Source organism: Takifugu rubripes, chromosome 6 (genome assembly GCF_901000725.2).
Source record: "Takifugu rubripes chromosome 6, fTakRub1.2, whole genome shotgun sequence".
NCBI classification, from domain to species: Eukaryota; Metazoa; Chordata; class Actinopteri; order Tetraodontiformes; family Tetraodontidae; genus Takifugu; species Takifugu rubripes.
Window position 1 is genome coordinate 4,367,460 of NC_042290.1, and position 12,348 is coordinate 4,379,807.

Below are 12,348 nucleotides of genomic sequence, written 5' to 3' on the forward strand. Positions count from 1 at the left end.
ATGTAACGGTGCGAATTTATACTATAAGAGAGGGAGGGGGGTCACATGGTTTCATGGAAATGATGGGAAGAGTCAGGGCAGTGCCCATCACATGCTGTCTCCTTTCACTTTTGAATTTAAGGGTTCTTTTTCCATCTGCAATATCTAAACGCTCAGCCAGTCAAAGGAGAAATAACCCCACATTTTAAACAGAATGTTAAAAATGAAGACAAGCGATCATCAGTTTATTTCTGCTGTTTATGAAGTTTCTCAAAAAACCCTCTATCTTTGTTATACCGTGTGTGTGTGTGTGTGTGTTGCATGTTACTTTTTCCAAAGCTTCAGCAATAACAAAAATAAACAATAAATGATTCCTTTTTTTATTGCAAATTGTAATTGTTTTTACTTCATATGGCTGATGACAAGGTCAAGTGTGTTGAATGATATTTTATTGATGTAACACTGAGTAAAACATAGATACATCAGCTTTTTATTAAAGAGAACAATGAGGAGAACAATTCATTACATCTACTGGAGGTCTGCAAAACTGGTCCGCAATGTGCCAAGATCATAAAGGACAATAAATATTCTGATATCAAGGACATAAAATCAATACTTGGTTCCTGCAATGATCAATAGCAGACTTGGATTCTTCTGGAATTGAGGGAGGGAAAACAATCAAGATACACACACAGCCACTAACCCACATAATACAAAATAAGATATACAGGATATTTACAGTGTACATATCCAAGGTCAGCATTTTCCTGTGAAACTGAAGTTAACACAAATGCTAATTCCCAGTCAAACATCTAATATTTCCCAAGGCACGCCAGTGTTTTATCCCATTCCAGAGGAACCAGCTTGTCAGTGTGAACAAACCAAACAGGCCGTTCAAGACCAAAGAGGCGTGTACTGGCTTACCTGCTGCACCTACTTGAAGAAGTGCTGCCTCTGCCGTTCTGGGATTGCCGTTTTATATAAATGCTTCCACTACGTATAGAAACACTGTACAATCTGCATCCCCAACAGGAAGTTATTACCTGTAGGCCTTTTTTTTCATACCACCACCCTCTGAAGGCATACAGTACATTTATATTTAAAATAATAATGCTCCCATTCACAGTTTTGGTACTAAAGTTAAGCCTCAGCTATTGATAAACAGAAAAAAAACAGATGTTAGTAATGAAATTGCTTATATAGACTTGGGTGTGTGGTCTTTCAAAGGGTTAACTGACATTTCCCCAGGGAACAATAGTCTGTATAAGATGGGGAAGAAGGGGAAAAAAGGGGGAAGAAGAGAAGGAAAGACATACGTTCGAATCCCACCCGGACCCAAAAATGATAGAATTATTTTTGTAGGAATGGTTTGTAAAACTTTTAATTTATAACAAAGAGAATATGTATGTACAATTGTGAACAAAATGACATTCACATTTAAGCATTTATAAAGCTGAAATTGTCAAAGAAACAAATCAAACCCCAATGAAACCTTGATACAACTATGAAATAAGATGTAAAACTTGCAGTGGAACTCAAAGGGCAGAACAGCCCACAGGGATAAGCATATTAAAAGTAACAATATTGCATTACTGTCTCATCTGCTTCAGCCACTGTTCTTTGGTGAGAGCCTCAGTCTTTGGACAGTATATTTTTCCTTTGTACTGAAGAGGGTGGCTGATGGTCCACTGGAGGCAACTGCAGGATCAATTTGCCGTAACCTAGGTTTTGCCTGTCCAGCTGTATTTGCTGGCATATGGTATGTGTGCAGCTGGTAACTGGGGGCTGCTGTTGGTACTGTGGCAGAGAGATGGGTTTTGTTTTTGCACAGGGCAATGGGTCAGCTGCCACTGGCCGTTGCACACCTTGCAAAAGAACAGACACCTCCTGACCCTTCAACCGTTGGTTATACCACTGCATGAGGGTGGTCTGGTTCACTACACGTTGAAGGGTTGTCTGCTGCATTAGCGTCCCATTGCACAGAACCAGCTGCCGGATCTTTTTGTAGTCCTGTAAAATTAGAGACCATCGAGATACGCTGTGTTGTCCTCTTTCTTTGGGGCTCGTGTGAATGTTGAACAGCCTCACGAAGATGGTCTCAATCAGGCGACGGCAGTTTGGCCACTGAGCTGGTGAACCACTTGAGCCAAGAACACACCGTTTTGTGCTTTCTACCCCAGGAGTGAACACAGCCTTCTTTTTAGGAGACCTGAAGCGTCCAGTTAGCCACCGGTCCTGATGTCTTGCAGCATACACAATCCTGTCTTTGTCAAATTTGTCAAGACTCTGCCACAAACCCAGAATGGTGCCAACTTGTTGATCGTCCAGGGTCAATCCTGTCTGCTCTCGTAGCTCCACCAAGTATTCAGCCAGTTCATCTACACCAGGGGTGGGGAACCTTTTTCATATCGAGGGCCATTTCAATTTTTATAAAGTCCTCCGAGGGCCATACTATTACGAACACATAGCTAGGGATGCAAAAAAAAGACAAAAAAAGTCTATAACCACTGTGTTACTAAGTCTCATGATTGCTGCATTTGAGTTTGAATTATTTATTTAACACACATGCATATAAAATCACCAAAAAAATAGAATAAAATGACAAACAAGTAAAATATGTTTTCATGATCATACAAAACAATAAAAAAAGAGGTGCAGAGTTGAGGCAAGAGACCAGTAAGGGCCTGTTCGAGGCCTCTACTCACAAAAACTGCAATACAACAAGATAATCAAGAAAATAAATGAAAAGAAAGAAAGATAAAGACAATAATAATAACAACTAGAAAGCACTCGGAGAGCGCAGACCTCCGCCAAGCGCAACAATTCCTGGCATATTGTGATTTCCACCATAAATATTAGTCCCACATATACTTTGACTACATATTTAGATTCCTTGACCATAAAAACATACCGTTAGCCACTGGAATCATGACAATATATGTCTTAGTTAAGTAGTTATTCACGAAAAAAAATTCACACTTTGAAACAATTTTACGTTGTCCGGCGCGAGCGCCTCAGCGGCGGCTACGAGGCACGTTCACGTGAGGTTTCAGCTTCGTGGCTATTAATTCACTCATCACAAAACTTGCACGCGTAATATTCTCTCTGTCGGTACATGGTCGTGTGAAAGCTGCTTGTTGAGCCTCCAAACTCCGACGAAGAGCGTTAATTTTATCCAAACGCATCTGTCCTTTCAACTCGTCGAGTTTAGCGTGTTTCGCTAAGCATTTTTCGTCCATATCAATCAGTCCAGCCCACTACGTACATCACATGCTGTGTTCACCGACCCTGACCTTGACTCGGACATAACATAATCGTCTGTTTTATCTCAGAAAACGGGAAAATATTTCCTCTTGTTACGAAAGAAATTTCAGGATACGAAAGGCAAAAATACGCTACCGCTGCTACTCGCAGCTCGCGGAGTTTAGCGAACGGTCCCACTGTATAAGTGCACATATAAAATATAAAAATCTTATTGCGTTGCGGGCCGGTAGAAATGGTCTCGTAGGCCGTATACGGCCCGGAGGCCGGGGGTTCCCCACCCCTGATCTACACGGTCCGTTCCAGGAATGCTGCGGTTGTCTCCAGCCTGGAAAATAAAAACTGATATTTAGCTTCTGTGGCATCACAATTTCCTTGTCACTACTTAAATTCTTGCAGACAGACAGACTTCAGGGACCCGACGAGAACCCAAATGTGACACCGGAGTTCGACGGAACACAGCTTTATTATCAGGAATAGACAGCAGACAGGATTCACCGGGGAGCAGGCAGGATAGAATAGTTGGGGAAGGTGGAAGGTGATCTATAGATCGACTGAGAATTTATTTATTTATCACTTACATCCTGTTGTGAAGAGGACATGGAAGAAGGAAGCTGGGGCTGAAGCAAAACTGTAGATGACTGAAGAGGAGGCCCAGCTGGAGGTGGAGGAGGCACGGCTGGAGGTTTTTTTGGTAGACATTTTCTGTCATGTTATAACATAATATAACTCAGCTGCAGAGGGCACTTTTCTATCTGTAACAACAAAAAAATCTTACTCTTGTTTCACATAACATAATAGCTGACTAATAAATGTGTAAACACCCTGCTGAATGTAACAGTTAACCGTGTTAAGTTCTTCAGAGGGATTTTTATCCTGCTAATAGTCATAAATCTAGATAGATTATATCCTTTCTGTCTATACCTGAGGGGAAAATGTAGTCTGCTATCTGAAATGATTAATGTAAGTCGTTTTAGGTTGGTCGTTTCACCTGAGTGTAAAGGTCATGCCATTTCTTTGGTCTGTCATAACATAACATAATGTTATAACATAACAAGTAATCAGAAACGACGCAGTCCAGCGTACAACTGCCAAAGAAAACAAGCAATTTCATCGGCAGAAAAAAAAATACAACCAGCTAAAGCTCCGGCAGCAACTGCACAAACTTTATTGCAAAACTCCCGATGATCAAGTTACATTAGCGTTACAAAGGCCTGACATGACTTGGACATATTGCATTAAGCATTTACGGTGATATTTGATGTGAAATGAAAAAAAAACGTAACGAATGACAGACCGCAATTTGCGCACGTACCGTGTCAAAATTCACGGAGATGTCCGGAATAAACAGCGGGGAGACTTTTAAATAATAAATCAACTCTAGGATCGATTGGCTTTTCCAAAGATTGAGACCGCAGTTTAATTTAAGGCGGGACATCGAAAGATTGAATCGCGCAGATGATTGGCTGTTGAAAGATTGAATCGCGCAGATGATTGGCTGTTGAAAGATTGAATGGCGCATATGACTGGCTGGGCTTAATGATAAAGGGAAGAAAAAAAATAACAAAACCACACAACAACAACACGTTTGCACGTCTTGCCTCATTGTCATCTTCTTTGTTTTTTCTTTCACACACTCCCATTTGAGTGCAGTTTTTTATTACTAGTACATAAATTGTCAACAAACAGCAATATAAAAATTAAAGATTTTTTTTCTAAAACTGAGGTTATGTCTGGGTTTAGGGTTCAGGTTGGGTTAGGTCAAGGTTAGAAGGATTCTGTTCAATTTGGGGTTTGGAGTTTTGGGTAGCAGTTCTTTTGCACTGTCGGTGAGTGGGGAGGCTGCAGACCCGTCTGGAGGGGATCCAGGTTCAAGACCAGGCCCGGGCAGCCAGAGCAAGAGGAGCCATGTAATTCTGTCATGCACATCATCAAAGAGTTTTTAAATGCATAAGTCATTAACATGGTTGGGGTTCAGGGTTTGGGTTTAAACGTTGTTGCACTGGCCTACTGATCTGAGTAGTGTGAGGGAAAGGAAAAGCTCCCATTGAGGGTCAGAAGATCAGAGCGAGTATCCCAGTCAGTCACACTGAAAATATTAGGAGAGGTAAAAAATAGAGTTTAGAATCATTTGATAGTAAAATTCTTCCCATTTTTGAGAGAAAGGTAAATATAGGGTCAAAGCTAAATTGCTGGATAAAAAAAATACTAGAAAGGATACGATTATTTTATAAAAGTATGGGGATAGTTTAAGAGAGATTTCAGAAATTTAAAACAAAGCTAAACTCATAAGTGAAAAAAAAATAAGAACAAGACATTTTAAAAAAGATTTTAAGAAAAATTCAAGACAAGATAAAAGTGTAAAAAAAAAACAGGGGCCACTGGCTGGAGGAGGACTGTATTTAACAGTGCTCATTAAGGCCCCCTGGCGTGGTTGTCCCCAATTAGGGTTTATGGCTAGGTTGGGGTTATATTAGGGTCATGGCTAGGGTTAGAGGAGTGGAAGAGACAGCAACGTGTGCAGCATTTGCAACTGTAAAATTCACACAGGCAACACACCAGCTACAACGTCTAATATTTATTAATCACTCACATTTACCTGAGCTCTTTTCACTTCAGTGCTCCGCAGCAGAGCCGAGACTCTCCTGAGCCACCATGTCTGTCCGTTGGGAGCCACCAGTCTAAAGACTTGATCGTCAACTTGGAAAACGATCGGCCATCTGCGGAGCAGAGGTAAGTAGGCGACTGGGCGCCTGGATGGAATTCTCCTTGTAGTCATTGCCAACCTATCTTTGTTGCCTCCACAGGGTTGACCCAAAGGATTCAACTGTCTCTATTATTCCATGTCTTCAGCAACGTCAAACAGACCTGGATTCCTTATTTAAGGTCTGTACTTCTACTTCTCCTGCTTTACAACCTGTCTCTTTATGATAATCCTAACCAAAATGTTACTCTGCATCAGCTGTTGGAAGACAGCCTGGTGTCTATTGTGAAGAATGAGCTGAAATGGGTCCAGAAGGTCTTGAGTACAGAATGCTTTTTGAGACCTTGGATAGAGGTTGAAGATGGAGTGCAGATGGGAAGCTGCAGAAAGATGATTCAAGAGGTGATTCTGCAGGTCCTAATGACCAACAAGGACCTGGCTGGCTGTGGGAAGAGCAGTAAGAGAGAGATCTAACTTGCAGAATAAACTTTGCTTTATTTGTGTCGCAAGAAATATGTTGATTAATTTTCCTTTTTTTAAATTTTTTACAGAGGTTTTGGGTGCCGTCTGTCAAAACAATCTCAAATTTAGGCTAAAGGGAAAATTTAGGTGGGTTTCTGAGGGGCTCACTAAAGCAGGAAGTCCAACCCTTCTGAATCAGATATACACCGAGCTCCTCATCACAGAGGGGGGTTCTGGAGGGGTCAACAATGAGCATGAGGTTAGATACATTGAACAAGCGGCCAGGAAAGCAAAAACACAGGAAATAACAGTTGGACGAGAAGACATCTTTAAACCATTGCCAGGAAGAGACAAATCCATCAGAACAGTGATGACTACGGGAGTGGCTGGGATTGGGAAAACAGTCTTAACTCAGAAGTTCACTCTGGACTGGGCTGAAAACAAAACCAACCAGGAGACCCAGTTCATCTTCCCCTTTACTTTCCGAGAGCTGAATTACCTTAAAGGGAAAACGTACAGCTTGGTGGGACTGGTGCATGACTTCTTCCCTGAAACCAAACAAGCAGGGCTCTGCAGGTTTGACCACTTCCGGGTTGTGTTCATCTTTGACGGTCTCGATGAGTGTCGACTCCCTCTGGACTTTCGCAGCAATAAGACTGTGACCGATCCCACGGAGTCCGCCTCTGTGGACGTGCTGCTGACAAATCTGATCAAGGGGACGCTGCTCCCTTCTGCTCGCCTCTGGATCACAACACGACCTGCTGCGGCCGCTCTGGTCCCTGCTGACTGTATTGACAGGGCAACAGAGGTCAGGGGCTTCACTGACCTGCAAAAGGAAGAATATTTCAGGAAGAGATTGGGAGATCGGCAGCATGCCAGCACAATCGTCTCTCACGTAAAGATGTCGCGAAGCCTTCACATCATGTGCCACATCCCAGTCTTCTGCTGGATCACTGCCACAGTTTTGGAAGATGTCTTGAACTCTGCAGAGGGAGCACAGCTACCCAAGACCCTGACCGAGATCTACATCCATTTCCTGGTCATCCAGTTGAAACTTAAAAATGTCAAGTACGACAGCAGAGGAGAGATGGACTCACATTGGTGCCCACAGAGCAGGGACTTGGTCAAGTGTCTGGGCAAACTAGCATTTGAGCAGCTCCAGAAAGGGAACGTGATCTTCTATGAATCCGACCTGACAGAATGTGGTATCGATGTCACGGCCGCCACGGTGTACTCAGGGATGTTCACGCAGATCTTCAAAGAAGAGAAAAGTCTATACCAGACCAAGGTGTTCTGCTTCATCCGCCTGAGTGTTCAAGAGTTTCTTGCTGCTCTCTATGTCCATTTGAGATTCGTCGAGCATAATGTCAATCTGTTGTCCAAACAAAAAATCAAATTGAAGTGGCCAAAGCAAGATCTAAACTCTTTACACAGGAGTGTAGGCCAATCAGACGCTGCTGCGTGGTCTGCTGACAAAAAAAAAAGTGCCTCACGAGCTATCCTCAAAACGAGAACGTACCTCAAGAAGAAGATCGACCCAAATCTGTCTCCAGAGAGAAACATTAACTTGCTCCACTGCCTGAATGAACTGAAGGACAGTTCCCTGTTGGAGGAGGTTCAGCAGTACCTGAGAGCAGGAAGCCCTGACACTGTTGACCTGTCTCCTGCTCAGTGGTCAGCTCTGGTCTTTATATTACTGTCATCAGAGGAAGATCTGGACACATTTGACCTTAAGAAATACTCTGATTCAGAGGAAGGAGTTACGATGCTGCTTCCAGTGCTCAAAGCCTCCAGAAAAGCTCTGTACGTACCCCACAGACATGCATTACTTAGATTCAATGGGGGAAAAAATCAATGTATATTTAAATGTATAATTCTTTTCAGATTAACTGCTCGTAACCTCTCTATGAGCAACTGTAAGCTTCTGGGCTCGGTTCTCAGCTCCGAGTCCTCGGCTCTGCGAGAGCTGGACCTGAGCAACAACAACCTGCAGCAGCCAAAAATGAAGCTGTTGGCCGCTGGACTGGAGAGTCCATGCTGCAATCTGCAAAGTCTCAGGTCAGGATCCCTCAACTGCTTATTTCCGTTTGATTGATTAGTCATTTTCTTAGGCCCATGAAGATCTTCCTGCAAGCCAATTTGATACAAACTTCATGCTGTGATTTCAAAACTCTAAAATACCAAAGGTAGAGCCAAGTTCTGTAAATGAATCACCATAAATGTTAAATTTGCTAGTAAACAGTTGCCAAAACTGTTGGATGTACAGCAATTAAACAGTCCTAAAACAAGAAAGGAGGGTGCAAAGTACCTACAGGAATGAGGAGAAACTGGTGATGTCCACTGGAGGTTAGGGTTGGAGAAATCAAAATCCCTATCAATGAAAAGGTAGGAGATTCGTGGAAATGATTTTCATTTTAAGCTCCCAGAAATGCAGGTTCTGGGCCTTAAATGGATAAAAATGAATTTTAAAATCAATCTGAATCTTAGTTGTTTCATGTCAAATCCATTGTGGCGCTAACAACGTATAAACATGGTGCTTATCCAAGGACCTCTGGACTGCTGGACTCATTCTAACTGGTAAGGAATGATGCAATGGAGATTGTGCAGGAAAAGGTGATGCACCTCCTCCCCTCTTCTCTTTGCAGGTTATCAAGCTGCGTGATCACGGAGGACAGTTGTGCTTGTCTGGCCTTGGCACTGCAAACCAACCCCTCCCACTTAAAAGAGCTGGACCTAAGCTACAATCCTCTTGGAGATGGTGGAGTAATGGTGCTGTCCGCTGCGTTGAAGGATCCACACTGTATGCTTCATAAACTCAGGTGACGCTTAAATGAGCATCTGTTGCAAAACTGCAGCCGTATCAATGTCACCAAATTACCAGTGTCAATAATGCACAGTCATGAACTCTGGTTCCTGCCTCTACAGGTTGAGCGGCTGTAACTTGTCAGAGGGAAGCTGCAGAGATCTCGCTTTAGTTCTTAGCCCCGAGACCTCGAGTATAACAGATCTGGATCTGAGTGACAACAACATCCAGGATTCAGGACTAATGTTACTGTCAGATGGATTAAACAGTCCACACTGTCAAGTGGAAGTAGTCCGGTCAGTATTCTCAATAAATATCGAATTAAAAACAATAACATTTTATATTGTTAAATATACAAAACTGATTAAGTGCTTATATCCATAACTGGTAATAGCACAGCAGTATTATCACCGAATGGTGTCACTGTTTATTTCTTTATGTCTTATCACACTGTCCTCTCGGTCAACGTGTCTCCAGACTTAGTGGCTGTGACCTCTCACCGAAAAGCTGTGAAGTTCTGGCATCAGCACTCAACTTCCGGGCCTTGAGTCTGAGAGAACTGGAGCTAAATAACAACAACCTGGGGGACTCTGGAGTGGAGCTGCTGTCCGCCGCGCTGAAAGCTCCTCAGGGCTCTCTGCAGACGCTCAGGTCAGTGTTGAGGTGTGCGAGGTGTAATCCCCAAACTAGGATTTCCTAATTATAGTTCTCATTAGTGAACTCAAGGTCAACCTTTATAGTGATAATGATAGCGTGTTGCTTGTCATCTTGTGTGTTTGAAGGCTGTCGGGCTGCCTGGTCACAGACGTGGGCTGTGCTTCTCTGGCCTCTGCTCTGAACGGCAGCTGTCTGAGGGAGCTGGACCTGAGCTATAACCATCCAGGAGGTGCAACATGGAATCAGTTGTTCCCTTTCCTTGCACAAGATGATCTCAGGTAGGAACATGCAAGGCTTTAAGAGAGAAGAAACGCATTTTTAAATCAATGGAAACATACATATCAGCGCAGATAACATGTAGGATTCCCAATAAATAATAAAGACTGCTTATTATAATAAGTAACTGTCTTTTAAAAGTGTACTTTGTCACCTATCAAGTAGTTTTCTTTGTTCATGTTTCTTAAAATAATATATATTTTTAGCCTTGGGGAATTCCACATCACTTATCAACCTGCTGACAAAGTGAACTGTTCTTCTAGGTTGGAGCCTGGTGGAGCAAGATATTTGAGAGCCGGTCTGACAAAGTGTAAGCTTGTTTCCAAAGTTAACACTTTAAAATCTGTCTCTTCTGCGCCATCGACAGAAGCTTTATGTACTGTTCTCTCCATTAGATGCCTGTGAACTTGTGCTGGACACAAACACCATCAACAGAAACCTGAAGCTGTCTGACCACAACAGGAATGTGACCTTCGTGGCCGAGGGGCAGCCGTATATAGAACACCCAGACAGGTTTGACAACTGGTCTCAGCTCATGTGCGAAAACGGTCTGACCGGACGTTGTTACTGGGAAGTGGACTGGAGGGGTGATGTTGATATCTCAGTGAGTTACAGAGGAATCTGCAGGAAAGGGAACAATGCCGACTGTGTGTTTGGGGTGAACAGTTGTTCTTGGAGCCTTTTCTGCTCTGAGATCAAAGGGTTCTCCGTCTGTCACGAAAGAAACAGAACATTGATCCCACACTCATCTCCTGCCTCCAATAGAGTCACGGTGTATTTGGACTTCGCTGCCGGCTCGCTGTCTTTTTACACGGTCGCCTCTGGCACGATGAACCACCTCCACACCTTTAACACCACTTTCACCGAAGCCCTCTTCCCCGGGTTTGGGCTGTGGTCCGACAAGTCTGGTTCCACTGTGTCTCTGTGCTCTCTGAAGAAGGCAGAACTTGGTGGCAGCAGTGACGCACAAAGATAAAGATGTTCAATTGGGAAAATAGTCAGCTATTGAAACTCCAGTCGAACAAAAGCTTAAAGTATTTATCTGATACAAAAGTACTTAAATATCAATAAGTTTACGGTAAATTTCAATATCTATTACCTCTATGCTGTCTACTGTCTAGACCAGGGGTCACCAACCTTTTTGAAACCAAGAGCTACGTCATGGGTACCGAGTCATGTGAAGGGCTACCGCTTGACACACTCCTCTAAAATAACAAATTGTGTATGTGTGTGTTTATCAATAACTTAGAGTGGGTAACAGAAAAGATCAATATTCAACACTTTATTATTATTAATCTCAGCAATTGTTCAGATGATCACTTCTACATTTGATCAGGAAAGAAATGTCGAGTTTTCACCAGACTCTTTCAACCATAAGAAACTAAACCATTTTAACCATTCATAAACTATGTTGAACCATGTTTTAAAAAGTTATGCAACATTAAAAAAAAATTAACTTTCATATTTAATAAATCTTAACTGAACAAATCTACTGCAATTCTGCTCAAAATCTGTTTTTAAACACACTTTTTAGCTCATGGGCCTTCTCTGACTGTAGAAAGCTTCCCGGTGGGTAGTTAGCATTAGCATTGTAGCTTTCATGACGCGTAGTGAAGCGTCGCTCCACATTGTGCTGCGTCGCCGTCATCACAGTCGCCCCACAGATGCAACATACACACCTTCCTTTCACAGTAGTAAAAAATGACTCTTCCTCCCATTCACTTTGAAAATGATAAATTTACTGTCGTCTTTTTGCCATGTTTTTGGGGTAGAAAATTGCCCTCCACCCACCATCTTCACTGCCCGCTAGTTTATTCTCCACAAGCGCAAAGGTTCTTTCATGCGCACAATATTGACCTTTGAACTAGGTCAGAGTTCATCTTCACTTTATTTATATTTTTATTTATTTTTAAAACATTGTCATTTTAAAATCTATGTAAATGCAGGTGTGATTTTAAAAAAAATAGCGGTAGAAATTTTTTTCTTAGACGCACCTCACTTGCGAGTTTTGCTATTTTTAGAACAGGCTTGTGGGCAACTCATGTGGTCATTGCGGGCGACTTGGTGCCTACGGGCACTGTGTTGGTGACCCCTGGTCGAGACTGTTTGTTTGGCTACATATATAAGACAATACACAGTAAGTTAATAGTGTCAAGATCTACATTATAAAATTGAATTTCACAGATCCTGTATCTCACTCTTTCTA

General features: G+C 42.5%; 1 protein-coding gene across 1 annotated transcript; it reads left to right on the forward strand.

Annotated features, from left to right (window-relative positions):
• Positions 1-5,818: 5,818 nt before the first annotated feature.
• On the forward strand, positions 5,819-11,385 carry LOC101063549 (NACHT, LRR and PYD domains-containing protein 3-like; the record flags this gene model as incomplete). Its single annotated transcript, XM_029838033.1, has 11 exons — positions 5,819-5,973; positions 6,048-6,126; positions 6,203-6,401; positions 6,496-8,209; positions 8,291-8,464; positions 9,052-9,225; positions 9,332-9,505; positions 9,687-9,860; positions 9,992-10,144; positions 10,406-10,452; positions 10,538-11,385. Coding segments are annotated over 11 exons (3,624 nt in total), but the record flags the coding sequence as incomplete, so codon positions are not given.
• Between the last annotated feature and the right edge of the window lie 963 nt (positions 11,386-12,348).